Consider the following 27,512-nt stretch of genomic DNA (forward strand, 5'->3'; position numbering starts at 1 on the left):
CCAAGTTGACGCTGCCAAGTGCGAGTGAGAAAAAAAACATTCCCTCCCCGTAGATGAGTTTTTGGGAACTCCGCGTTTTTTGTGGAGCGTGGAAAACTGTGCAAAATCTGCAAATGGAGGGGATTTCACCGCCCAGGGTTAGGGACTACAAGGGAGGCTGCTAGGGGAGGCCCTCTAATGTAGATTGGGTTGGTTGGGGAAGGTCTATTTTTACCTCGATTCTTGGTGTCCGGACCCTTGATTTGACTGGGTCCTCGAACATTTCCTTGGAAACGGTAAGAATGGACCCAATCTTGAATAAGTGTTGTATACTGTGCGCTTTGTACGTGAAATTCCACTAGAAAGTCACTTTCCTCCTCCGTAGAATGCATAGAGAGTTTATGATACTCTGCAGCTCTTTGGATGACACTGTAATAAGAAAGTGTCATCAGGGGAGAACCTTTTTATACGCACAGGTTTCTTTAATGTCTGGATCTGGTAGAGCCACGTCAGTCTTCCAATGGGTCAGGTGTATGTTGAGTATCTTGTGTGCCCTGGGAATAAAGGTCTTGTATTTCTCCTCCCACTTCTTCCTGTGGAGAGGGTAAGTAATTTTGAAGCAAGTTACCTGGACAAATCATTATAGGATTTGTGGTGCTGTGTTACAGTTTTTGGTGGAGGCTGGGGATAGTAGGACTCCTCTGCCTTTCTTTTTGCACCCTCTTTGAGTTTCTCCGGCATAAAATGTTGCAATCCCTCAAATACCACTCCCGGATGTTGAAAGGGTTTGGTAGTTTGATTTGTTCTTCCTTTGGTGCAGGTGGTGTCTCTTTAGAAACAGAATGTGGCTTAGAAACTCCAGACCTGTGGATTTTCTTCTGCGTTGAATAGAGTCAGGGTTTCAGCCCGTGGAACCTAAGTCTGTTTTGAATCCGTTTGAGCCCAAGCATATGTTCAGTTCCGTAAATGTTTGAAAGTCTTTTTGGCGCTCTTCGGTTCTGATGTGTTTGGCGGTTCAGAGTAAAGGTTTGGTGTCCGAGGCTCGTTGGTGCCAATTTGCGTTCAGTTGCCAGCAGCATGCCAGAACAGACCTTGTTATGGCATGGATGCCCGATCAGGATAGAGAATGTTCTCGTCCCTTCTCAGCTCCGGGGCATGCTCACAGTGTCAGTCTAAACCTGCAGGTTGTGGCGCACCATGGCAGGGTAGTGGTGGTGGCAAGTGTAGTCTACAGTACTCAAAAATAGCGAGGTCTTGGTCTTTGACCCAGAGGCGGTGGTTGGAGCTGGCGACATGGACTGTACCGGAGCAGGTTCATCCAAGGACGATGTGTCTAGTGTGTGTGGGCTGGCTATGACGATCCAGTTTCCTACTGGAGCACTTGAATCACTATCCGCGTAGCAGTCGTGGCTGACATGTGCCTCGACTGTGTGCTCTATGTTGTGCATGAGGCGTTGATGCAGTCATGTCTGAAGGATTTTCTTGTTGTTGAACAATCAGCAGGTAGTGTACTGTTCTTTGAGCTCTGAAGACAGGCACAAATTGCATACAGTGTGTTGGAGTGGGCATACCTGGCTCATCATCACAGACCTCGTCGAAATAGATATTTCTTCGTCTACATCACCTGGACACTGTAATTCTGGTCAGGCGTTTGTTACTTGGATGCTGGGAAGTCTGTTCCAGTGTGCAGTCGATCTTCGGGTCTTCATTTTCTTTTCCTTAGGCTGCGTGGCGTCAAATGCTGCAGCGCTCTGGCTCAGCACGCCTCAACCCCGATGGAGGGAAAAAAAAGCATTCGACAAGTGCAATGCCTCGAGGGGGAGGAGAAAATGCACTTAGCGAATTATAAACCTTTGAGGAAAAACAGAGTTGGGGTTCAATACTAGATGGCAGAAGTATGCCTAGCATTTGTATCTGCAGCCAACACTAGCTATGAATAAAAGTATTTCTCCTAGGCAAAACGCTTACAGCAGGAGGAGTAAAAATTTATTCACACTAGGAGTGACCAGGAGTCCAGTAGGAAAACATTTTTTAAACCAGAGAGACTAATCTAGCCAAAATGGAAACTCCGGCCCGAGTTCTGAGAATTCTCTCCTCCCGCTTGAGATGGAGTAGAAAACTTGACATGTGAGGGGTGGGGGATTTTTGCTTTGTGTCTCTCCACCTTACTGGCTGGTGCTTAGGTCACATAAAAGATATGAAGAAGCTACAGATGAATAAAGTAGTGTTAATCTAGTGTAAGTGAATATTGCTGAATCAACATGTGTAATAGTACGATGAAGGGTATTAAAGCACGTTAAACTATGGAAGAGTTAATGTTGAGCAGGACTGGGTGACCGGGACAAAATGAATACTGCATCACACAATATTTTCTCAAAATAAATATACCAAAACCACACTAACAAAAAATTCAACAAAACATCCTAAATTATACAAAATATACAATATTAAAATAAAACATTGTATGTGCAGATGAAGTAAAATGTTAATTCTGCATGAAAGATCCAAAATATGTTCCAGTGAAATCTTAAAAGGAGAACATACCCATCATATGCACCACTAACAATCCTCTTGTTATCAAATCGAATGCATCGAACCAATTCTTCGTGTCCTTCTAACACTCTTAGACAGGCACCACATTCAATGTCCCAGAGTCTACAAAGAAAAAGAAAAATTGACAGTAAAACCATGATGTAGCGCTAAGATTGAGTAGCATGAAGAAAATGCAAATGCAAAACTTAAATTTTACAAACCGGACTCTAGAAGGGGATTCTTTTGTTCAATGGCTTCATGATATGCATCATTTAATACTTTTGTTGGCTAATTCAAAACCTTTTATAAACACATGACTATGGCATCAATAACCCCTACAGTTTGTCAACTAACTTGCCCTGACCGCTCCAACTGCTCTAAATGCATCCCACTAACTGCCACAATATAGCCCCATCAAATGCCCCCCAAAGAACTTAACAAAATGAGTAATATAAAATGCTGACAATGTGTACTGCAGAAAGGATAACTAGTTTCAGTCCAGTTCTTCTTGCACAAGAAAGAAGCAAAAACATGGAGAAGCATACTTAAAACAGTTAAAATATGATGAGTCAGGATAAACGGTCTTCAGCTACTCACATCCTGGGGTGAAGCGATAATCACACGGATATTAAAACCAGGTCAAAATCCCGTTAGTTGCATTTCATATAGGCCGATATCCCTGCTCAATGCGACTACAATAAGTTTGCAAAAATCCTAGCAGACAGCCTAAGTAAAGTAGCAGGTGAGATGATACATAATGAAGGGTTTTATCAAGGGTAGAGATTTACATGAAAATATAGCCTGATGGTTGTGATTTATTTGGCCTCCGCCCTATATTCCTCTAGCAGTGGTGACCTTAGATGCCACCAAAGGTGCACAGACATATCCAATTTTTTTTTTCGGCCTACAGAAATATTGAGTTGCAAATATCGGAGGGACAGAATATAGTCATCAAGAATATCGGTGACCAGAATATCGACCTGAAGGTAAGAAATATTGTTTATGTTAATATCGAAATTAGTAATATCTTTTGCAAAAATAACGTTATTAATATCCATGTTTATACTAGTGTTATGTATTTTAGTATGTATTTTATATGTATGTGCTCCACATTTTTGTTTTGTTTTGTATTTTTTTTTAAGTATATGTATTACATTTTGATCAGTTAGTAAAAAAAGTTACATTTTGCGTTTTAGTACTGTGGCGGGTTGTGGGTTTATAGGGGAATAGGTTGGGAAGTAATTTAGTTATACTAAAGAAATTATAATTTTAATTTTTTGGTCTTGATAATTAATTTGTTAATTGGTAATTAATTTTTATTAATTGAATACTTGATAATTATATTAATTGTGTTCATTAAGTTTAGGAGCGGGTTGTGGGTTTATAGGGGAATAGGGTGGAAGTAAATTATTATAATTAAGTAAAAAAATGCATTGGTATTGATAATTTATTGTTCATTATTAATTGGTAATTAATTTTTATTAATTGAGAATTGTATTAATATAATTATCAAGTATTCAATTAATAAAAATTAATTGTGTTCATTAAGTTTAGGAGCGGGTTGTGGGTTTATAGGGGAATAGAGTAGGAAGTAAATTCATTATGATACATTGATTATTAATGGACCTTGAGGCCTACTACCATGCAGCGCAGCTACAATGGTTTACACAATGGGTGGCAAAGCAAAACCGGAATGCAGAGGTTTTGGGTGGCCAAGATCAAAGTTTAAACCTTCTGTCTCGGGTGCTGCTACAGTTGCCTATGAGGGATAGAACAATTCCCTCTGGTTTGCGAACGGTGAGACAGTGTTGGAGTCGCCTGACTAGACGGGCGCGAATCCCATACGCACCTGAGATTCTGTTACGGATGTGTGAAGAGCTGCCTCATGGGGCGATTGGAGCAAGTGGGAAGACGCAGGAATCATTACTATTGGAGACTTGTTTGAAGATGGGAACCTCCTCCCCTTTAAGGACCTTTTGGAGCGCCAGGACCTTCCGCGCGATAACCTACTCTTTCATGCAGCTTTGACAGCAGCCATTAGAAAGCACTGGCGAGAGGGGGTTGGTGGAACCCAAGACGTTCCTGGCTTGTCAGTATGTAGTGATGACAGCGGGGACTGTCAAGGAGGTTACATGTCTCTATAGGCGGATCACGCACGATTTGCAACAGCCTCTGATAGCTTAACGCCTTAAATGGGAGGCAGACTTGGGGGAGGCCACAGAGGAAAAACCATGGGGACAGATCCTAGAACGGGCTTGGAAGGGCACTAGGAACATGTGCTTCAAATTAATTCACTTCTATGTATTGCATAGGGCATACCTAACACCGGGCAATATTAATGATTACTTTCGGGGGTTCGTCCACCTGCCCAAGGTGGAATCTGGAGGGGGCAGGGTTCCTTCACATGTTTTGGGAATGCCCACACTTGGGAGAATACTGGAGAGGGGTGACAACTGGACTGGCAACAGTGACTGAGAGAGACATATCATTGACCCCTGGTTGTGGTTTGTTACATTGGTTCCCGCATACTGCGAAGACCAACACTGGAGGACTTGGTGAAGCACCCGGCTGAGTACGCAGAAGATATAGAAGGAGAGATGGGTGCAGCACCAGGCGACTGAATACAGAGGTTCCTCGCAGGCTCAAGCATAGAGTGGGACCTGGGAAGGACTAGTTGGGGGCTTACTTCAATTCTCTCCACAATATTGGCCCCTGGGGTTCGAGATGTAGGGGACATGGAATAAAGTGGATGAGTCAGACGGGTATGAACGGACATTTTAATGAGACAGCGGCATGCCTGAGGGGGCAGGGGCAGGTGGTGGGAGTTTCTTAGGGAATTGGGGGAGAGGGGGCTGAGGGTGGCATCTGCATGAGGAATCCCGCTGGGATGACCACTATGATGAGGTCCTCAGAGATATTTAGATCAGGCTAGGCACGGGGAGGGGGGTTGGAATGACGGGGGAATGCTCATGTTATCTCCCTGATGGGAGTTATCGATAACAGATAACTGCACTGAACTTTGATTGCACCATTGGATCACCTGTTATGCCCTCTGGGCTGTTTTTTTTATGGCATTTCGAAAACCAATAAAAATGTGTATAAAAAATTGTTTTTTATTTTTAGTTTAGCCCTCTGCTATCCAACACTTTCCCTACAGTTATACTCTCTGGAGTTGGAATAGTCATTTTTAGCCCAACGCTAGTCAACACTTTCTCTACTGTAGCACTCTCTGGAGTTGGAATAGTAATTTTAAACCCTACGCTATCCAACACTTTCCCTACTGTTGCACTCTATGGTGTGGAACTAGTAATTTGAACCCTTTGGCTATCAAATACTTTCCCTACTGTTGCACTCTCTGGAGTGGGAATAGTAATTGTTACCCCTACGCTATCCAACACTTTCTCTACTGTTGCACTCATTGGAGTGGGAATAGTAATTTTAACCCTTACGCTATCCAACACTTTCCCTACTGTTGCACTCTCTGGAGTTGGAATAGTGATTTTATTCCCTCCGCTAGCCAATATTTTCTCTACTGTTTTAGTTAACGTAGTGTATAATTTATTTTAAAAATATTTAAATTTTTATTTTTTTCATCTGCTATATATATTTTGTATATTTGTATTTATATTATTGTTGTATGTGTATATGTATTTATTTTTTGTTTAATTTATAAGTTAGTAAAATAATTATTGATAAATATTAAGTATATATTATATTGTATATGTTTAATTTATTTTTACATTATATGTATTAGTTATAATTTTTAAACATTTTAAAATAGTTTTAACTGTTGCTTTTAATTATATACATTCTTTACTTAATTTCACATTTTTTATAACATTTTTAAAAAAATACGATATTTTTAACAATATTTTTGGCAACAATATTTTTCTTCTCGATATTTTTGTACTTACCATGATGTAGATAGGATTTAGATATTCTTGACTTCGATATTTTTGTCACAATATTTTTGTACCTCGATATTCTGGAATTCTACATTTGGTCAGTGATTCGCCACCAAAGCCTTTGATGGAGTTAACTGGTCATATTTGGCTGCTATTTTGGAAAAATACAATCGGGGGAGAATTTACATAAGGCCGTCCAGATAATATATCAGGACCCATTCGCGAGAATTTAGTAAATGGAAACCTGACAGAGCCTTTTAAATTATTCAGAGGCACTAGACAAGGCTGCCCTTTATCCCCTCTGCTTTTAAATATCTTTATAGAGCCCTTGGGACCGAAAATAGAGCTGCTGTAAATATTCCATGCTTTGGATTTGAGGGCTGGGAGAAAAAGGTAGCACTTTACACCAATGACCTAACGGTTTACACCTCAGACCTTTTGGCTGCACTGCCGGTCAAATTCCAGATCGCACCGGAGTATGGCAAAGTGTCAGGACATGAGGTTAATGCTGTAAAAACAGAGGTAATGGCATGGAATCTCGAAGAGGAGAACCAGTTGATTAGAAAGGGAATTAGATATCTGGACTGAAGATTGTACAGGATCTGACACACCAGAATGTTGCTAAATTCTCTTAACTGCTCCGACCTGGGTTCCCGGTTTAATGTAATGCTGAATGGAGCTAACATAGCATTAGATTGTTTCTTATTCAAGTTTGGAGACCCAAAGTACTTCAATAAAGATTAAACTTAATGTGCTGCAAGTTATGGCAAGAATATTGGCTAGCATTAGACTGTTGACAAGCTTAGGGTATTATTCAAACTTGGCTCCTATATGGGACTCACCAGTGACACCAGTGTCTCTAAAAGACAAATTAGCCACACCAATGAAAGAGGCAGAAATATGTTAGGGAGAACTAGCCCAGAACGGCAATCTTGTACCCTGGGCTGAGTTGAGTGTGAAGATGGAGGGTCCCCTCTGGGAAGTGGAACTATTTGGATGATCAACTGGTGGGGAAACCTCCTGGAAGCAAAGTAGTATCAGTGTGGTGCTGGGCAATTCAAGAGGCTGCAGATAGAGATTTCACTCTGGGAGAATACCTGTGGGGCGAAGTATTGAAACTACTAGTAGTGTGGCTCACTGGTTAGAGGCGGCAGACCCGAGAGCAGAGGACGGCCCGAGACCAGGGTTCGATTCCCGGCGCGGCAGGTTTCTGGACCAGGGTCAGCGGACTCGATAATTCTCTCGCCTCGGTGCCCACTCTGATCAGCGATCACACTCGGCAACTCTGGGCATTAGCTTGCCTCATCTTCACTAACGGCCCCACCAGACCGCCGGGGATGCCTGGTCTCACCCTGGAGATACCCATTAAGGGACCATCTCTCAGGGAAGCCAGGAAGGGTTTCGCAGCGGTCGAAGCGCCTTGGGACCCTCCGGGTAAGTAGTGCGCTATATAAATGCCTATACATACATACTCCCTCAACAAGCAATCTGGCAAGTATTGATGCACACATTATACTCAATTGTTGAGCTTGCTTGGTTAAGGACAAACCATCTCTTTTCACTCCATAGGGACTACATAGCTCTAGAAAGATTGTCAAAGATGGCAAAAGGAAGATCTGTCAAATGTAAGAAATGTGGTTTTAGAAACTGCAACGGACGTGCATATGTTTCAACAATATCGAGCTATTCTGGAATTTTGAGAGGCAGTGGGAAAGAATATCTCAAGCAAATGGAGGCTACAGGTTACGATAAGCCACTCATTGTTATTTTTGGAGTGGCAGAGGGTATTGCAGGCCTGCCAGACATCTTTTGTTTTATGCGATACTAGCGAAAAAGGAAATCTGCCTTAAGAGGATAGGTGCCATCTCTTCTCAACCATCAGACTGGTTGAAATCTCTGGACTTTCTTATCAAGATAGTTGAGGGAAGGGAGGAGGGGTAATTAATGCGAACCAAAAGTTTAACTGCCCAATGATTACCCCTATGATAATCTCTACACGCTGCAATACCCCCCACCCCACTTTCTTCGTGCAGCTGCTGGTTGCCGGCTAATGTTGAGAGAGACTTAACCACCTGGGACAGCACCCATTTGTTCACATGCGTACCCTAAGGTGAGCCTCCCCCACCTTAGATATGTGGGCCCAGGTTTTTTTTCTTTTTTTTTTTTTTAAGATCAACAGTCTTAACTGCTGGACTAAGGGAACTTTGCTAATGACGTAAAAAAGTCACAACTTCAGGCATTCCAAGATGCGTCCTTGCCTAGCCTCAGCAATTCAGGTCTCAAACATTTCTGGCTTCTACAAATGGCAGCAGTTGACTGTATGCATTGTCTCAAAAAACCTTCATCACAAACTACCCTTTCTACCTCCTACAGATTAAATGCCAATCACCCAGGATATCGAACCCTCCACAATGACCTACTGCTGATAAACTAATCTGATTAACAAAATAAAGGCTTCATCAGCTTTTTAAACAGAGAAGTAGGTCTGTGTATCACACTTTAAGACTTAATGTCTTACCACTCCTAAATTAACATGTATACTCCAATCATAGATTCCTCACCTTTGAAATATCCCAAGGAGCCAGACTGGATACAGAGAATTCTTCCAATAATGCTCCCCACATTCTGGTAGTAGCACCATTTGGCTCTATGTCGACTTAATACCAACCCAGGGACTACAGAGCAGAGCCACCCCTGTACGGTAAGACATTTTTTACCCTGTAAGCATCCGTTTGTAGTCATGTAGAGCTGTAGATTCACAGACTCTGCATACTCCTGTTCTCTAGTATGGGGCTCTGACATGTACAACTTGATTTTCTTCAAAAAAGTATTTTGAGTCACGAGATATTGGGACTCCTCCTAGGATAGTCAATGTGCATGGGTATTTGCTCCATTTTCAGATTGCTTTCCCGCCTGGGTGAAGATGGAGATGAAACTCAGAAGAGGACAATGTGAATGAATGTTGAAAAGAAAAGCAAAGCAAATAATCAGCGAAAACCAAAGGCTTCAGGGGAGGCGGGTTGGAGCATGTGAATCAACAGCATTCATACCACGAGCAGCTACTTAAAGCTTAAGTAAAATGTTCTGGTTGTGGCATGTGCAGCTTTAGCTACACATGCTTGGCATAGCCAGTAAAGCAGTGCTCCCTAACTGGTGGCTAGCCACAGAATACTGCAGATGATTGAAAAAGTGTGCACAGTACAGCCTGGCCCACTTGAGCTTGTTGAGGTGGTAGTACATCCACACAGCAGTGTTTGGTGAACGTGTGTGCTGTGGATCAGGTATCTGTCTTACAGAAAAGAGCCATTGGGATGTTACGCAAAATGGCCATGGAGGCAGCTAAGAGGTTTGGGGGAAGCGGTGTGATGGCATGGAGCCATCTGATGGCCTTGACGAGGCAGGACTAAACGCACTTGACTATCCAGCAAGCTATCCCTGCTTTTGAAATGGTGCTGCCTTTGAATGATTTATTGAAGGCAGCAGTTAATGCGCTTTTCAAAATGGTTTTGTCCTGTCAATGTAGTAGGTGAGGGCCTTCTTTATATCCAATGTGTGAAGGCCTCTCTCTACTACCGAGTCTGGGTGTGGCAAGAACACTGGGAGTTCAACTGTCTAGTTGAGGTGGAACAGAGAGACCACCTTGAGCAGAAACGTTGGGATATTTCCAAGTGGGAGAAGTTGAATCTCACTCACACGCCTGTGGGAAGCGATTGATGCTAGAATCATTAACCTTTCATGACAGAAACTGAAGGGCACATATGAAGGGGCTCCGAAAAGCCTTAAAATACCATACTGAAGTTCCAGGACGGAGCGGGGTGTTACCCAGGGGGTGAGGTACGATATCCCTCTTAACTTGAATAATTAAGACTGCCCCCTGTTCTGCAGGTATGGTGCCACTGAAGCTCAAAGCAAACAAATGGAGGTGCAAGTCAGACCTGAATGTTGCAAGTGGAACAAGTAGGAGACAATGTCTTGCATTGCTGGCTTGAGTGGATTAATTTACTTGGACAGGCAGTAGTAGATGAACCTCCAATGTTTCCGCATAGCAGGCTCGAGCAGTGGGACAGGGATCCTCTTTGAGAATGGACATACTCTCAGTGGGTAGACTGAGGTAGCCAAACTCTAGGACCTCAGAAGCCAAATCACCAGGTTGAGCTGCTCGGGGTGCCGGACTGTGCCCTGGATTTGAGTGAGAAGATCTGGCTGGTGGGAACCCTTTTTGTGAGGGACCATCAACCACTCTAGAAGGGTTGTGAGCCAGGGATGTCTGGCCCACATGGGAGTCACCAAGATTAGGGTGAGGGACGTCTGATGTAGCCTCTAAACCACACATGGAAGTGGGAGAGGCGGAAAAGAATAGGCAAATATCCATGACCAGTCCTTCCATAATGCATTGCTCACAGACTGTGGATGCGGACACCTGAAGGCAAAGCTTAGGCATTTCGTGTTGGAAGTATGGGAGCAGGATTTGGGGGTTCAGTTCTCACTTGTGGACTTGTTACCATATTATGCCGAGCAGGTCTGCACAGTCATCCCACTCCCGGAAGGGACTCCACTAGCAAATGTACTTTGTGGTGGATCGTCCAACGCCAATTGTCCTGCACTAGCACAGAGAACTGGCAAGAATGTGTGCCCCCTGGTTTCTGAAGGCAGTACATGGCAGCCATTGTGTCAGTTTTTCCCAAGACTGTTTTATAAAGGACGTGGCAGATAATGTTTTGCGAGCCAGTTGGACTGTCAATAGTTGCAGATAATTGATGGGGAAAGTCTGTTGAAGGGGTGTCCACAGATCTTGAACGGTCATATCCTTGAAAAGTCTTGCAGATTTGAAAATACGTTAAATGGTGACATTATAAGTAAAACTGCTAGAACATTGCTGAAAATGAGAGGTGAGCCTGTATGTACAATAGTAGGACCATGAACGGATATTGGCAGGGCCTCATTGGGAATCTCCAGTAGTCTGTGGATGAGAAGGATATAGAGGTGTAAATGGGTGTCTCTGGAGATCCAGGATTGCTAACCAATCTTCTACATTCAGGAGCCTGTCAGACTTGGTTCAGGGACAGCAGAACAGGCCCTTATTGGTCTCCAACCTCAGTCCTTCTTGGGGAGTAAAATCCTGTGCCCCTTTCTTACAGAGGTGCCACCTTTATACCCGCTTTGGTCAACAGGGCAAGAACTTGCACCTCTTAAGTCTAGGTGTGCGACAGAGTCAATTTTCTGGGGCACGATTAGCGAACGCAGCTACACCACCTCCCCAGCAGCAATGGTGGGGAGCCAGAGTTTGTCCAGGAAAGATTAAACTCTTATGCTCGGGAACTCCCCAGTTGGTCCATACAGAGTGTCAAAGTAGTCTTGAAATGCTGAGTTAATGTCTTTGTGGGAATGTAAAGTGCTGCCACGCACAGTTAGCAGTTGCTTAATTGTAGTCCTCTGGCACTCCGCCTGAACAACCCACACCAATACAGTGCTGCCCTCCCGTCTGCCATGTGTGTCCTTTCAATGCATGCCTTGTAATTATGGCACCGTAGCTGCTCCAAGAGCACACTGCATCGAATTGAATCACCTCCCAGCTTTACCTCCAACCCATATATGGTCACATCAAGGGTCATTGGTTCAGCATCTAGAGTGTTTCATAACCTCACTGTCTGCCCAATACAGTACCCTAGGATAACCATGTAAACGCCTGACACTCGGCAAGGCAATCAGTCGCTATGGCAGCGTTGTGGTAAAAAAAGGTCCCGATAGAGTGACTGAGACCACTCCAGAACAGGACATCCTCCAGTGAGTCAGGCCGGAGCCTTCATGTGGAATTTGCTGGACCAGGCAGCCTCAGTCAGAGCTCCACAAGCAGTGCGCTGTAGATACTGTAAGCCCCAGATACTCTGTGTGCAAGAACTTGTCTAGCCTCACAGGTTATAAAGGCTAGAGTAGAATGAGTAATCCCTTTCAGACCCATGCTGTGTCTGCCAGACATCTTCCAGGTCCCTGCCAGACATCTTCCAGGTCCCAGCCAGACATCCATTCCCAGATCCCCAGTGAAGTCGTACAGACTTGCGCACCTACCATGAGTGGTGTTGAACATTCCAACTCCGTGTCAGCTGCACAGTTGTAGTCACCTCCCAGGATTACCTCCCCTCTCCAAGTACAGCTAAGTTGAGAGGACACCAGTCCCAGAAAAGGGACTTAACCCTGGTTTGGGGCTTAAAAGACCCCATAGTCAGCTACATCACATTCCATTTCCCCTCTACCAGAACATAGTACCCCTCTTGGTGCATTCTGCTTCAATTGTCCTCGAAAGTTACCCCCACCCATACCTAGAATAGTGCTGCCCTCACAAAGGCCAAGTATTCTGTGGCATAAAGTTGCCCCCTCCAGTGGCAACGGAGCGTCTCCGCCACAGTTTGAGGTGTGTTTCTTGGAGGAAAGCACTTTGTTCTCCCCTGGACTTTAGAAACATACAGACCTTGTGACACTTATTTGCAGACTCCATTCTCTGAATTTTCCACGTCATCAGTTTAAAACGTTCCTCGGAAGTCTCCATCGTCCTCGTAAATAACCTTGACTTGATGGCCTGAGGATCTGCCTCACACCCCCCTAGCAGATCAAGCTTGTATAGCTGCCATAACCAGAACTTTAAACAGAAATTCTGGACTCAACCCTCACTCCCCAGAACAGCCAAACAGCTGGCCCCCCAAACAGGCAGTGAATTAAGAGGAAACCACAGTAAAAGGTTACCTGTTAAATAGAGTGGCAGTATGGGGTTTGGCTAAAAAATGAGAACAAAATTGCTTGCTCTTTCGCGTCGGCCACCGAGAAGGTTTGCGCATTCGGCTGAGCAACGAATTCTCAAGTGCCGACACCCAGCACACCCCTGAACCCCCTCCTGCAGTGCAGCTGCAGCCCTGCCCCAGGTCCTCAGTCAGTGATATAGGACCCTGTGCATAATGTATCAGCTTTATGTGTACATTTCTATTGTGGGTAAAGGAGGCACATCAACCATTCCAGCCCCACTCCACACCAGTTCAGTATATTCAGCTTCACACAAAATCTCCCAGCTTCATATTAACTCTTTCGCTGCCTGGGGAGCTACTTTAGGTATAGTATTTACTAAGGGAGGTGTCAGAGTATGTATCTCTCTTTTTCTGGGATCCTCCATATGTAATTCATCCCATGATACGGGAGGCTGTTCTAGGTAAGCTCAGCCACAGCTATCCCTGACGCTTTAGCCCAGCCTGAGCATGGGGTGTCTACTCTTAGACTGGCATCAAGGTTGCAGAGTCCTTTCGCTGATCCCAGGCTCCCTGCCTTTTTTCTTTTATATAATGCCTCTCTAATCAGCTCAAAGCCACATCAGGGTCTGTGTGAAAGGTGATGGTGCTGTCTAGTATGATTTTCAGGCGGGCTGGACACATGTGAATATTGCATGCCAGTGTTTCTCAGCTCTTTTTTGACAGTCAGGAAGGAGGCTCTCTTCGCCTATACAGCTGCGTTAAAGTCCAGGAACAGCGTCACCATACAGCCTTCCAGCCTGAAGTCCTCGTTCTCAGCAATAGGCCAGTCTCTATAATGGAGAAGTTTGGCTACCACAGATCTAGGCATTTTCTCCGGGTCAGGGGGCTCCCCGGCACTTTGTGTGCCAGCTCCAGCACAAAGAAAGGGGTGAGCAGACCAGTCAAAACCTCCTTTCACATCAATTTCTTTGTGTGCCCGCTCAAGCACAAATAAAGTGGTGGGCAGACCAGTCAAAACCTCCTCTTTTATCCATTTCTCCAGATACGTGCTCAAGTCCCCATGTTCAGCCCCTTCTCGGAGTCTTACAATGTGGAAATTGTTGCTGCGGTTTCGGCCTTCCACGTCTGTAAGGTCTTTTACTAAGGCCATCGAGGTGCTTTGAACCGGTTGCAGCTCTTTAATGGCCAGATTTGCATCATGGACTTCACCTGTCAATTTTTGATGGTCAGAGTACTCATAGGTCAAAGGCAAGCAAATGATTGAAGTTACTGGTTTGACATTATGCATTGATATAAAGTGACTGAAGTGAGTAACTGCAATAATACTTAGTGTTTTCAAATGTATCTATATATTTATCTCTGCCAAAAAACACCCTTCCAAACAGGACTTTAAAATTGGTGCTTTGCAGTAATTCAAAAGATCTGATGATTACTCTTAATTATGTATTTATCTATAGCACAACACTACGCAGGCTTGTGAATGCTTAAAAGTATATACATTAATATATGAGCTAACATCATACTTGCATACTGAAGAAAGGACTACTTTGCAGAATTATTCTGTTCTGGCCAAAATCATTGTCAAATCAGCTAGTATAACAAATTCAGCTCATAGACCACCAGCAAGTGCAACTTTGCCCTTGAAATGATAAGTTGATAATGTTATATAGACCTTAGTCTGTGTCATGTGGCAGCTGCATCTTTATAGCAATATGATCGCAATATGAAGCTTAAGTGTCTGAGAGTAACAGTTTGAGTAACAAATCTGATGCAAGACCAATGTTTCCAGACATTATGCACCACAATTGTTTTAAAAGATAAAATGTCATGCTCAAGTTATGTTTTTAACCCTAAACCTACGAGACAGCTTCGCCAATCTACGTCAATTGAATATACTTGCATAACTGCAGTGCTAAAATAAACTCCTGCCATGGACAATCAGCATGACAAAGTGAAAAGCGACTTACAAACAACCTTTACTGAGCACCTATGCCATAGTCAAAAATCCCCAGGGAGCAAGCAAAAAACCTCCTTCTAGTATCATCTACTAACCTTTAGATATACAGAACAAGACCCAGACTTGCTGTTAAAATGTCCTAGAGGACGCATATATTAACAATTTAACAGGCATTAGCAAAGCAAAATTGGTCTTACTTGAATGTGCCAAAGAATGCAAGTAAATGCACACAAATGTGGTTTACATACATTGCATGCCCAAATTCTGCTTCTAGCATTAAAGCCTGCCCTACTGGATTTGTCAATGCTGGGAAGAAAGCAGGTAAAAAGGACTGCTTTCCATATAGAAAAAAAATGTAGCAGATAAAGAACCGAATGGAACAAACAGGGTGATGATTGAGTGCACATTTGATGTAAAATAGTTTCTAAAGTATTCCAACTGAAGTATTTCTGGAAAGCTGAATAATATACCAAATCGGCACTAGCATGAGGTGAGTGTCAATTCTCCCCTGGGTGGAGCCAAGGCACTCGGTGTATATTTTAAAGAACTGGTACCAATACGTCTGCAGACAGGTGTGCTGCTGAGCCAGACGTAAAAAGGAATACATTTACAGGAACAATAAACAGGGATCAAACAATGAAAGAAAATAAATATACCTTCACACATGATCTAATCGCCACTAAAATGGAAAAGGTGGAAAAAAACAATTGTTTCTTATGTTAAATGGGCCAAACTAAAAAGTGAGAAATCCTTTTCATTGTTATAGTGGGATATCTTAAATGGAACAGGATGAAGGAGCAAAAAATATTGGAAGGATAAATGGAAACCATCTGAAAGAAACATCAAGTTACAAATCGAGCATGCTATGGGATTATACCTTGCTTGTAAATTACACTGCCAAAAACTTGATAATTTATGTTTATTGTGCATCAGTTAATTTTTCACCCACCTAATGGTGTTGTCTGAAGATCCACTTACAACTAATCGATCTCTGTACTGCAGGCATGCAATGCCACGCTTGTGCCCATTTAAAGTGCGGACAAATTCACACGTACTTGTGCTCCAGACCTGTGTGATAAAAAGAAAGCATCAGAAAGGTCCAAGAAAACTTCACAAATATTAACTTCTACATTACGATCTGACCTGTGACGAGATCAAACAAAGCGTAGGTATTATCCTATAGAGCAGATTTGATTTACGTTTCCCACAAACTGTTGTGACATATTCTTACTCTTTTAATGTACAGAAAACATTGCCGAGGTGGGTCGGCAGGAATGCCGAGGTGGGTCGGCGGGGATGCCGAGGTGGGTCGGCGGGGATGCCGAGGTGGGTCGGCGGGGATGCCGAGGTGGGTCGGCGGGGATGCCGAGGTGGGTCGGCGCTGGTGACGAGGTGGGTCGGCGCTGGTGACGAGGTGGGTCGGCGCTGGTGCCGAGGTGGGTCGGCACTGGTGCCGAGGCGGGTCGGCGCTGGTGCCGAGGCGGGTCGGCGCTGGTGCCGAGGCGGGTCGGCGCTGGTGCCGAGGCGGGGCTGCGCTGGTGCCGAGGCGGGGCTGCGCTGGTGCCGAGGCGGGGCTGCGCTGGTGCCGAGGCGGGGCTGCGCTGGTGCCGAGGCGGGGCTGCGCTGGTGCAGAGGTGGGGCTGCGCTGGTGCCGAGGTGGGGCTGCGCTGGTGCCGAGGTGGGGCTGAGCGGTGCAGAGGTGGGGCTGAGCGGTGCCGAGGTGGGGCTGAGCGGTGCCGAGGTGATGTGTGGGGCTGAGCGATGCGGAGGTGGTGTGGTGCTCTGGTGTTGATCCCTTGAGCCCAAGCATTATGAGGTGAGAAGGTCTTAGAAGTAGGCAAAGTCAGAGGAGTTAAGCAGTTCAGTAATATAGGAGGGGGGCAGCTTGCAACTAGCTATATTTGCAGAAATGGGGTACTTCTTTAATCAGATTGTGAACAGGTGATGTTCGATGACTGTGTTAAGGCCTAAAGAGGTGAACGGGGGATAATGTTAGTTGAACAGCAAGAGTTTGTCACCAGATATAGTTGAATTGAGTTACTGTGATGTGCAATTATGAACGTGGCTGAGGTAGGCTGGCCTGCCATATACCAATATTTCCTTTATGTAATGTGAGTGCTAGTGGCAGGAATAGTTACAATTATGTGCATAAGGGCATGATAAAAAGATGAAGGATTTTAAGTAGAAAGGTAGTGGTAGACAAATCCATAATTAAAATAAAGCTTGCAGACATCCACTCAGTCGCAAAAAGCTAATTTATCTTCAGATTCACAATGTCAACTAAAGCAATTATTGTTCAATTTACCCAATCCCAAGCACTGATCAACATTTCGCAGTATATCTGCCCTCTTCCTCCCCTCACCAATTTGACAAAGGCTATGAAATGTTCCTTTCCCCTAAATCTTCCTGTCTATAATGCATTACCACTCCACCTAGAGAACTGTAAACCCCTGGCATATGCTCTTATGCACTACATAACTAGAGATGATATATAGTGTATGTGAGACATATGGGGAAAAAAAAAAGGTAAAAGGTATACACTGTCCTATATTGTCCCTATTTTTGAATAGGGCAAGTGGACTTCTACCTTCAGATATTCACCAGGAATGTCTAGGGCACCATGGCAGGGGATGCAGCTTCCATGCAAGCTTGTGGCCGAGGCAATAGCAGTTGACAATTGTGGGTGCACAAGCATCCCAGCAACATATCAATGGTGTCTACAGTCCTATAGGTGTATGTTTTTTGGTTAAGATTCATATGTTCGGTGACCATACAATCATCCTACAGAATTTGTTGCCACTGCTGCTACACACATGCGTGCCAGTGGCAGTGTCTGCAATATTTAGCTGGAAGCACAGCTGGGCCAATCCCTAGTTATATGTGGTCCCTCCATGTGACCAAGGGACATGCTATTATTATTATAAACCATTTTATAGCGCGCTCTGCTACTGGGGAGTATCCTGGCGCAGATTTAGTCAAGTAAACATACACCAACTATGACTGGTAAAACCTCAGAACACACACCATTCACAAAGTCCACTCAACACAAAACAATAACAGTTGAGTTTCTCTGCCCATTGCTCCACAACCGTTCTGCTGCAGCCATGGGTGGAATTTTCCTCTCAAGCCAGCACATACCTGCCCCTTCTGGGTGACTCAGTTATCTTGTGTGTTGGGGTCACTAGACTGACTTTGGATAGCAGGTTATGGGTCTTATAGAAGCTCCTGGGCTAGGATTATGCCATTTCTTTTTGAAGAATGCAGAGCCTTATTACTCCAGACAAATACAGTCACCCAATTCATCTACATTGCTTGTAGAGATTGTAAAGCAGTCCCTCACCTTAAACAGTGGAGGTTGCAGTAGTCTTAAAAAAGAGTTTTAAGTACTCCCTGCCCAGCACTGGCTTGTTGGTGTGCAAACACACCCACACAATGTTTTGTTGAGGTGTGTGGAGTAGACCATGTTGCAGCATTGCAAAAAGCAATAGGAATGTTCCCTACAAAAGCCATAAAAGCTCCAATTCTTCTAACGGTGTGTGCTTATGGTGGAACTAAAAGTCACTTACTAGTGGGCCGCATACATTTAATATGGCCTGCTGTACTTCAGGTTTTAATCCGGACACCCTTAGCCATGCATATTAATACCCCATACCAGCTGTGTCAGCTGCATTTAGTGCATATTTTATACAATTGCTAGTAATAACTATGTAAGAAAGTGGCTATATATATATATATTACCTACTGGCGGTCGCCAGTAGGTATATATAGTTAGGATTTTTTCCCTATGGCATTTTTGAAAATTCTATGTCTAATAACTTTGGCGTTTGTGGACGGAATCGGCTGAAATTTTCAGGAAAATGGCACATTTTGTTTCTGAGCAGCTCCTGGAAATTTGGGGGGGGGTCGTCAAGGGGGGGCCGAGAAAAAAGGGGGGTCCCAAAACGCGTTTTTCCCATGTTAATTTCCATAGGGCGGTTGGACTCACTTTTAGCCCGAACGGCTGAATGGATTTTCACGAAACTTGGCAAAATTGTAGGGACTGTTATCCAGATGTGCCTTTGATAGGTCTCAATATATGTGCTCCAGTAGTTTTTGAGAAATTAACGTTCAAAACAAGATATATATCTGTAACAGCGCTCCAGGCAGCGATCCGGTCCGCTTACTTTTCGCGAAACGGAACTTTGCGCGCAGAAAGCTGATTGGCTCTCCGGTGTCTGTCAACATTCTAAACAGTCTGGAGCGGCCGCCATCTTATCTCTCGGTAGGATCGAGAGAGCAGAAGAGGTGAAAAACGAAGGGGGAATTTAATGAAAGGGGGCAAGGTATACCCCTCTTGACCCCCTAGGATTGTTGTTGGGGTTATTAAAGGGTCCCGTGGGGAAAATAAAAAAAAAATGATTTTTCACGGTAGAAGCGCTTCACAGGCCGCGAACTGGGCCGCAAACTGGTAGCGAAACGGGAATTCGCCATTTTGTGCTTCGTTTTAATTGTTTAGAGACAAAAATTATCGCCGCACATTGGCCACAATGCATGAATATCGCTGAAAAGTCAGCGATATTCATGCATTATCCAGCAAATGCTCTTAGCCATGTTATCCACCTTCCATTGGATAACAGAAAGCTGATTGGCTCTCCGGTGTCTGTCAACATTCTAAACAGTCCGGAGCGGCCGCCATCTTATCTCTCGGTAGGATCGAGAGAGAAGAAGAGGTGAAAAACGAAGGGGGAATTTATTGAAAGGGGGCAAGGTATACCCCTCTTGATCCCCTAGGAATGTTGTTGGGGTTATTAAAGGGTCCCGTGGGGAAAATAAAAAAAAAATGATTTTTCACGGTAGAAGCGCTTCACGGGCCGCGAACTGGGCCGCAAACTGGTGGCGAAACGGGAATTCGCCATTTTGTGCTTCGTTAATTAAATTACTAGGTATAAGGGGGTGCGGGAGACGTATCCTAATCCCCTATGTTTCCTGAGGGTGGCTGAGGAGGCTGATATATGTTGATACATCTCTTCCAGCGGCTGCGCCATCTTGCCTTTTTTCCAATGCCACAATTTTGTCGTGCACGGCAGCCATTTTAGATGCCAGGCTGGTCCCAGGCTATCACCTACCCCTGCGGATGTAGTTTATGGCCCCAGCTGTAGAGAATTCAGACATGCCAACCCTCCCGATTCAGGCGTGAGACTACTGATTTCAGTGCTAGTCTCCCGCCTCCCGATTTCTGCAAGCAAAAACCCGGGGGCATATTACGAACAACTAGCGATAATTTTTGTCTCTAACTTGTTTAGAGACAAAAATTATCGCCGCACATCGGCGATTTTTATCGCAGATAAACCTTGCTATTATCGCAGAAAAGTCAGCGATATTCATGTATTATCGAGAAAATGCTCTTAGCCATGTTATCCACCTCCCATTGGATAACATGGCTAAGAACTGCTCAGGGCAGGTGTTAGATTTTGGAGATATTCGCGCTTAGCGCGAATATCTCCAAAAGTTGGTAATAGGAGATAGCGATGTTAGGGACTGTTTCCAGTCGCTAACATCTTGGCACGCCACTTTGCATGTCATTAGTGATAAGTATCACTGACATGCAAAGCGGGGCCCAAGATGGTCGCTATCTCCTTTTAGCTGTCACTAACTGGTGTTAGCGACAGCTTGGTAATAGGGAGATAATTTTATCTCCGCTTTCATGGCTTTTAAAGCCAAAAAAGCGGAGATAAACCCTCTTGATAATATGCCCCGCGATTCCTTGGGGGTTTCAGCTGACAGGGCTTGGTATTGTGTTACATGGTAATTTTTCCAGGAAACGTCAGAGGGTCGATGCAGGGGTTCTAGAAGAGGTGATAAACCATTTAAGCCTCATGAACAAGCGCATGGTCTTTTAAAGATTTGTGAAGTACTCGGGGCGGCGGTGTGTGTGTGCTCTCTTTCAGGAGCGGGCGGGGGGGGCACTGCCAGCAACTTGCCAGGTCAGGTAGTGTTCAACACGTGCATCACCCTTTCTCTGCCTGCTATTGCGCTCCATGCTTCGGAAAGGTAAGAAAAAGAACGTGCATTTGAGTTTGAAATCTCCGATCCTGCAGCAGCACACTTCCAAAGCCCACACATGACAATAACCCGATTCAAGGCCCCATTCACCCGTTTTAAAAAAAATAGATAACACTCCAACAAAGTAAGATTATAAAACTTTATTAACTTTTAACTATAATGAACGGAACAAAAACTAAAAACATTTAAACATTTTTCAACCCAAAAAGCAACAATGGTTAGAAGCTGTCTTTTGTGCGAATAGTCTCAAGGCAGCACAACGTGCAGAGTTCTGGACGGCACCCAGGTGATGTCGCCTGGGTGCCGCACTGGTTTTGGGATCCTACAATGCAGCACAGAAAAACAGCGTGGGGCGTCCCGGGTGGTGCGGGGGGAGGCCTCGTCAGTAGCGTTCTGTTGTGCGAATAGTCCCAAGGCAGCAGAACGCGTTGAGATGTTGATGGCACTGTGTCCAGTGTCCCATGGCTGACACAACATGTACGACAGGCACCCAGGTGATGTCCAGTAAACTGCTGCACTGGTTTTGGTATCCTACAATGCTGCTCCGAAAATTGGCGTGCGGCGGCCCGGGGGGGGTGGGGGGGGGGGTGCGTGGGGGAGGTGGCGTGAACGGGCCTCCCCAGGTGGCGGCCATCCAGCTGAGTTGCGCCCGCTCTTGCGGCTACAGCGTCTCGCTCACCATGTTGTTGAGTTGCTCCCACTCTTGCAGTGCAGCGATAGGCGGCTGCCACATGACTCTTAAAATGGCGGACGGCTCCTCGGTTTTGGGCCTGGTCCACTGAAATGGCCCTGGGACACCTTGGAACTCGGACGCTTGCCTGCTAGGGCTTGGGCTCCATTCTCGAAAAGCGTCCCCTCAGCCGTGAAGATTCTACAAAAGTCTTGGGGGCCCCCGACTCCCGCAGGCTTCCGGTGGGGAGCGGCTGCCATGATTGCTCGCGGAATGACCACGACGGAGCCACGAGATGGTGGTGCTCTCATGCTGACGCCAGCTTCAGTCTGAATGATCCAGAAACAAGGTGGGGCTTTCATCGTTTGGGAAAAAAAAATGTTCTAAACCAATGAAAAGTGTTATTTTTAGGTCATATGACCAAGCCTTCCATCTTTAGGAAACCAAAAGTAAAATGAACCAATGAAAAGTTTTATAAACAAGTCACATGACCTGTTATGCGGCATAGGGCTACAAAAAGAGTAGAAAATCCGTTGGCACGTGAGGCGGCGTCAGTAGCGGACCGATGTGCGAATAGGCCGAAGGCAGCACAACGCGCTGAGATCCGGATGGCACCGAGGTGGTGTCAAGCAAATTGCGGCACTGGTGTGGCCATCCTACAATGCTGCGCCGAAAGACGGCGTGTCCAGCTGAGTTCCGGTCACTCTTGCGGTACAGTGAGTCGAACGTGCCGAGATCCGGATGGCACCGAGGTGGTGTCCAGCATATTGCCGCACTGGTGTGGCCATCCTACAATGCTGCGCCGAAAGACGGCGTGTTCAGCTGAGTTCCGGTCACTCTTGCGGTACAGTGAGTCGAACGTGCCGAGATCCGGATGGCACCGAGGTGGTGTCCAGCAAATTGCCGCACTGGTGTGGCCATCCTACAATGCTGCGCCGAAAGACGGCGTGTTCAGCTGAGTTCCGGTCACTCTTCCGGCACAGTGACTCGAACGCGCCGAGATCCGGATGGCACCGAGGTGGTGTCCAGCAAGTTGCCGCACTGGTGTGGCCATCCTACAATGCTGCGCCGAAAGTCGGCGTGGGGTGCCCCGTTGGCTTATGAGGTGATGTCAGTAGTGGACCGATGTGTGAATAGGTCGGAACCAGCACAAGGCGCCAAGATCCGAATGGCAAGTCCTGGATGTTGAGTGCCTCAGTTGAGAGTTCTGAGCAGTGTTTGTAAGACTGTCTGAAGCTTATTTGCACCTGCTGCAGCTTCACTATTGCCCTGGTGTGGCCAAAGGTCGCACATGACATAGGCGGTCGGCTCCCGAGGTCCGGCGGAACTTTTTTCCTTTTCCTTTCTGCTTCTTTTCCTACAATCCGTTTCATCTGAAGACACGACCAGGTCCCTGAATGTGTGCAGGGGGACGCTATTGATTGAATGAAAATGGCGGCTTGACACAAAGCTGACTCAAGCGTTACTGTTGATGCTATACAGACAAAAATTGGTTTTCAGTTTGTACATTCTTCAGGTTTTTTTTTTCCATCCAAGTCTGATTGAGAGTTTGTAGAAAAATGGCTTCAGATTTTCCACATACTACTCTTCAACATTCTTCCTAAATGTAACAATGTGAAACTCACTAGGAGAACGGCTGTTTCTGTTTCCTTTCAAAATGCTGCCAACAATATTTTCTGAATGGAAGACACCATCTTGTAGCATAAAGGGCCGAAAGGGGTTCTGGTCTGGGTGATGGTTGGTGGAGACATTTTGACTATATATTGGACCTGCCCGGCCTCGCCCAAAATGGCGCCGGTATAAATGGGACTCGTAACTCCTTGCCCGCAAATGTATATCTAGAAAATGTTATTGTAAGTGGCCCTGTCTTATTTTAATTACAAAATGTACGTCCACCGATTCTGCAACTGTTAGACACCTTTGTTCTTGCAACCTAATGGCCCGCTCGTTACGTTCTTCTACAGTGTAAATGTCTCCTCATCATATACGATTTCAGTTTGCTCCGTGGCCGGCCCACGTGGTTATAGGCCCGTATTTGTATACTGACATTTTCACAATAAAGGTTTTTAAAACAAAACACGGTAGTAGTATTTATATTGGTAAAGTTTTTACTTTTAGTCACTGTTTTCGAATCAGTAAAAGGCAAGTGAAATAAAGCAGTCCAATTACATGACGGATAAAAGGTATAATATGTAGGAACGCAGTAAAGATAAATGGTCAAGGGCAGTTGTGTTTTTCATGTCTGCAACATAAAGTGATCGATAAGAATCTGATAATCAGGCGTATCGGCGACTAAGACAGCAGGCGGAATCTCTTTTACTCAACGGCTCCGTCATGGAAGGAAGAAACGCCCTTTTTCTCGAAAAAGGAATATATTTTACTTGCAAGACAGTTGTAAATTTTCCGGGAAAGTACATTAGCCTGGAATATTATAACATATGTTTGAAAAAAAAATATTGTTCGAAAACAATAAAAAGCGTATTTTTTAGGTCATATGACCAAGCTTTTCATCATTAAATTAACAAAAGTAAAATGAACCAATGAAAAGTTTTATTAACAAGTCACATGACCTGTTAGGCTTACGTTACGCGCTGCGCACCGCGCCTCGGATCACTTCCGGGTGCGCTAACGCGGCGTGTCATATAACGCATTACGCGACAACTTAGGTCAAGAATATAGTCAAAATGTCTCCACCAACCAGCGTTCGGAACACAACCCCTTTCAGCAGTCCAAAAAGTCCTGTTAAATGACAATAGAGGGGACAGGCAACAAGAACCATCAGTCAAAGAGGGGAGGGCAAGTTCTTCTCTTCCGGGTCATGTTGGGGCGCTACCGGAACTGATCGAATTGGTAGTCTACAGTGTTTCTGGATGTTTCAGACTAAAGCTGGCGTCAGCATGAGACCACTACCATCTCGTAGCTCCGTCGTGGCCATTCCACGAGCAATCATGGCAGCCGCTCCCCACCAGAAGCCTGCGGGAGTCGGAGGCCCCCAAGACTTTTGTAGAATCTTCACGGCTGAGGGGACGCTTTTCGAGAATGGGACCCAAGCCCTATCAGGGAAGCGTCCGAGTTCAAAGGTGTCCCAGGGCCATTTTAGTGGACCAGGCCCAAAACCGAAGAGCCGGCCGCCATTTTGAGAGTCCTGTGGCAGCCGCCTATCGCTGCACCGCAAGAGCGGGAGCAACTCAACTACATGATGAGCGAGACGCTGTAGTCGCAAGAGCGGGCGGTAAACAGCTGAATGGCGGAAGAGGCACAGTGTAGCAAAAGCGGGCGGAATGGCAACTGAAACGGTAAAGGGGCGCCCCACTACAGCGTGTCTTCAGGTCAAACGGATTGTGGGACAAGGTTCAGAATTGAAGAGTCATCAAAAGGCAAAAAGTTCCGCCGGACCCCGGGAGCCGGCCGCCTATGTCGGGGGCGATCTCAGGCTACACCAGTGCTATAAGACTTGGGGAGGGTGTCGGAGCCAAGCGTCTTCTCCGAGTCCATGGCCATCACACCGCCCCTCAGGGGCCTCCGTCAAGCTGTTTAGGAAGGTAACATATCACATTGTTTTCTAATGCAGTCAGGTCCACAAACGACACTCACTTACTTTGAGAATAGTGAAGCTGCAGTAGGTGGAAATAAGCTTCAGACAGTGTTACAAGCACTGCTCAGAACTCTTAACTATGGCACCCAACATCCAGAACTTATGCCACTTGAGAATGGCAGTGACATCGAAGCAACTCAGGGACCAAAACCATTAACGTACTTTCACGTATGAAAATCTTACTTGGGGAGGGGGCAGGAGCGAAGCGCCCCCTCCCAGTCACGGCCACCACACCGTATGTTGAAAATTTGAAGCCATCGTTCTACAAAGTCAACCAAACTTGGATTGAAAAATCTAGAAAAATGTACAAACTGAAAACCAGTTTTGGTCTGCATAGCATCAGTAGCAACGCTTGAGTCAGCTTTGTGTCAAGCCGCCATTTTGATTCAACAAAGCACAGGCATTGAAAAAGGCTCAAACTCAGAACTCTGAACTATGGCACCCAACATCCAGGAGCTTGCCATCCGGATCTTGGAGCCTTGTGCTGCTTTCGACCTATTCACACATCGGTCCACTACTGACATCATCTTATAAACCAACGTTATGTAAATAGTTTTTTAATAAAATGTTTTACCCTGTTTCTTTGCTGGTGTGTTGTCTATATTTTTAATATTTGCATAGGGTTTGTCGTTATTTTGTGCGGGATGGGTGATGGAGCCGAGCTGTCTTGCAGCCCTCATGGTGTGGAGCTCAGTTCATCTCACTATTTTCGTATTTCTCATGAAGGGTTGTTCCTAATATTTCTATTTTAGCGAGGTCAAAAAGAGATCCAATTAGTGGCCTACTGATTTTGCTCGATTACTTTTATTTTTTTACACGATTTTTCACTATCTGCAAAGACTAAACAGAGTATTGCGACTTTGTGCTTGTTTGTAAATAGAGAATGATCCAAAGAGAACCAATTCTAAAACAGTAAATGCTTGGACAACAATCAATCAAATGGAGAGACAAGCAGGCACGACGGATTACAACGGGGGCAAAGGCTTGCGTTAACTACCGTTCACTATCTGCAAAGAGAGAGTACTACTAAGACAAAAGAGGGGAGGGGGGGGGGTGCAGCGTTCAAAGCACATCAGCGTGCATAAATACGAAAATGTTTTTATCTATCACGTACTTGACATTTTAAAGCTTTTCATATTTGCTATTAAAAAACCAATGAAATTCACAGAAAAAACCATAGGTTATAGTGGATATATAGTTAGGAATTTGCATTTACAAAACCTTGAAAATTCAATGAAAAAACCATTGGTTTTAGGCCATATATAGTTAGGGATTTGCATTTACAAAACCTTATTTTACTCGCATAAAACCATTGAAATTCCATATATAGTTATAAGCGCTAACTATATATCGCGCACCCGCAATCCACTGCTGATGATGTCACATATTACATCATTCATGACATGGTTAGTGACATCACTGATGACATCACTGATGACATCTCAAATGACATCACTGATGACACCACTGATGACAACATCCAGTGACTGTATGTTTCTGTAAAGTTAAAATATGTCTTACATATTGAAGAATGAGTGGATGTATAAGTGTCTGGATGAAGAATTTAGTAGGTGCATGACTGACTGTATGAGTGAGTGATTAAATGTGTCTCACTGAGTGCATGGGTTAGTGACTAAACTGTCTTAATTTGTGCATCAGTATGTCTGTTGTTGTGTAAGCTGCTGCATGTGTTGATCAGTAGCTATAAGAGTGGCTATATGGGTTATTGATTGGTTGCCCAAGTATTTGAATGGGAGGCTGAGTGTGTGTGTGGGTGGCTGGGAGGTGTGTGACTCTGTGCATAGATGTGTAAGCAGTTGATTCACTAGGTGTATGAGTTCAAGAGTGCATGTGGAAACAGCTATATGGGCGGTTGACTGTGCATGGGTGTGTTGGTGAGTGAATGGATATCTTAGTGCTACATGTGCAAGTAAGTATGTATGTAAAACACAATACATGTGAGAGTTGACATATATAAATAACTGTGGATAAGAGCCAGTGAATGTGTGAGTGGCTGTATGAATCACTGTGAGCTTGTATCAGGGATTGTATAAGAGAGTAAATATGTGTTACTATATGTTTGAATAAGTAAAGTGTG

At 44.8% G+C, this 27,512-nt stretch overlaps 1 protein-coding gene across 2 annotated transcripts in view; it reads right to left on the reverse strand.

Annotated features, from left to right (window-relative positions):
- FBXW11 (F-box and WD repeat domain containing 11) overlaps positions 1–27,512 on the reverse strand; it is a 609,511-nt gene that overhangs the window by 120,130 nt on the left and 461,869 nt on the right. For both annotated transcript variants that reach the window (XM_086931441.1, XM_086931440.1), the window contains 2 exons: positions 16,057–16,175; positions 2,524–2,634 (listed from right to left, as the gene is read on the reverse strand). In XM_086931441.1, the coding sequence (XP_086787567.1) occupies positions 2,524–2,634; positions 16,057–16,175 (230 nt within the window). The remainder of the gene's footprint in view (positions 1–2,523; positions 2,635–16,056; positions 16,176–27,512) is intronic.

Source organism: Lissotriton vulgaris, chromosome 7, assembly GCF_964263255.1.
Source record: "Lissotriton vulgaris chromosome 7, aLisVul1.2, whole genome shotgun sequence".
NCBI classification, from domain to species: domain Eukaryota; kingdom Metazoa; phylum Chordata; class Amphibia; order Caudata; family Salamandridae; genus Lissotriton; species Lissotriton vulgaris.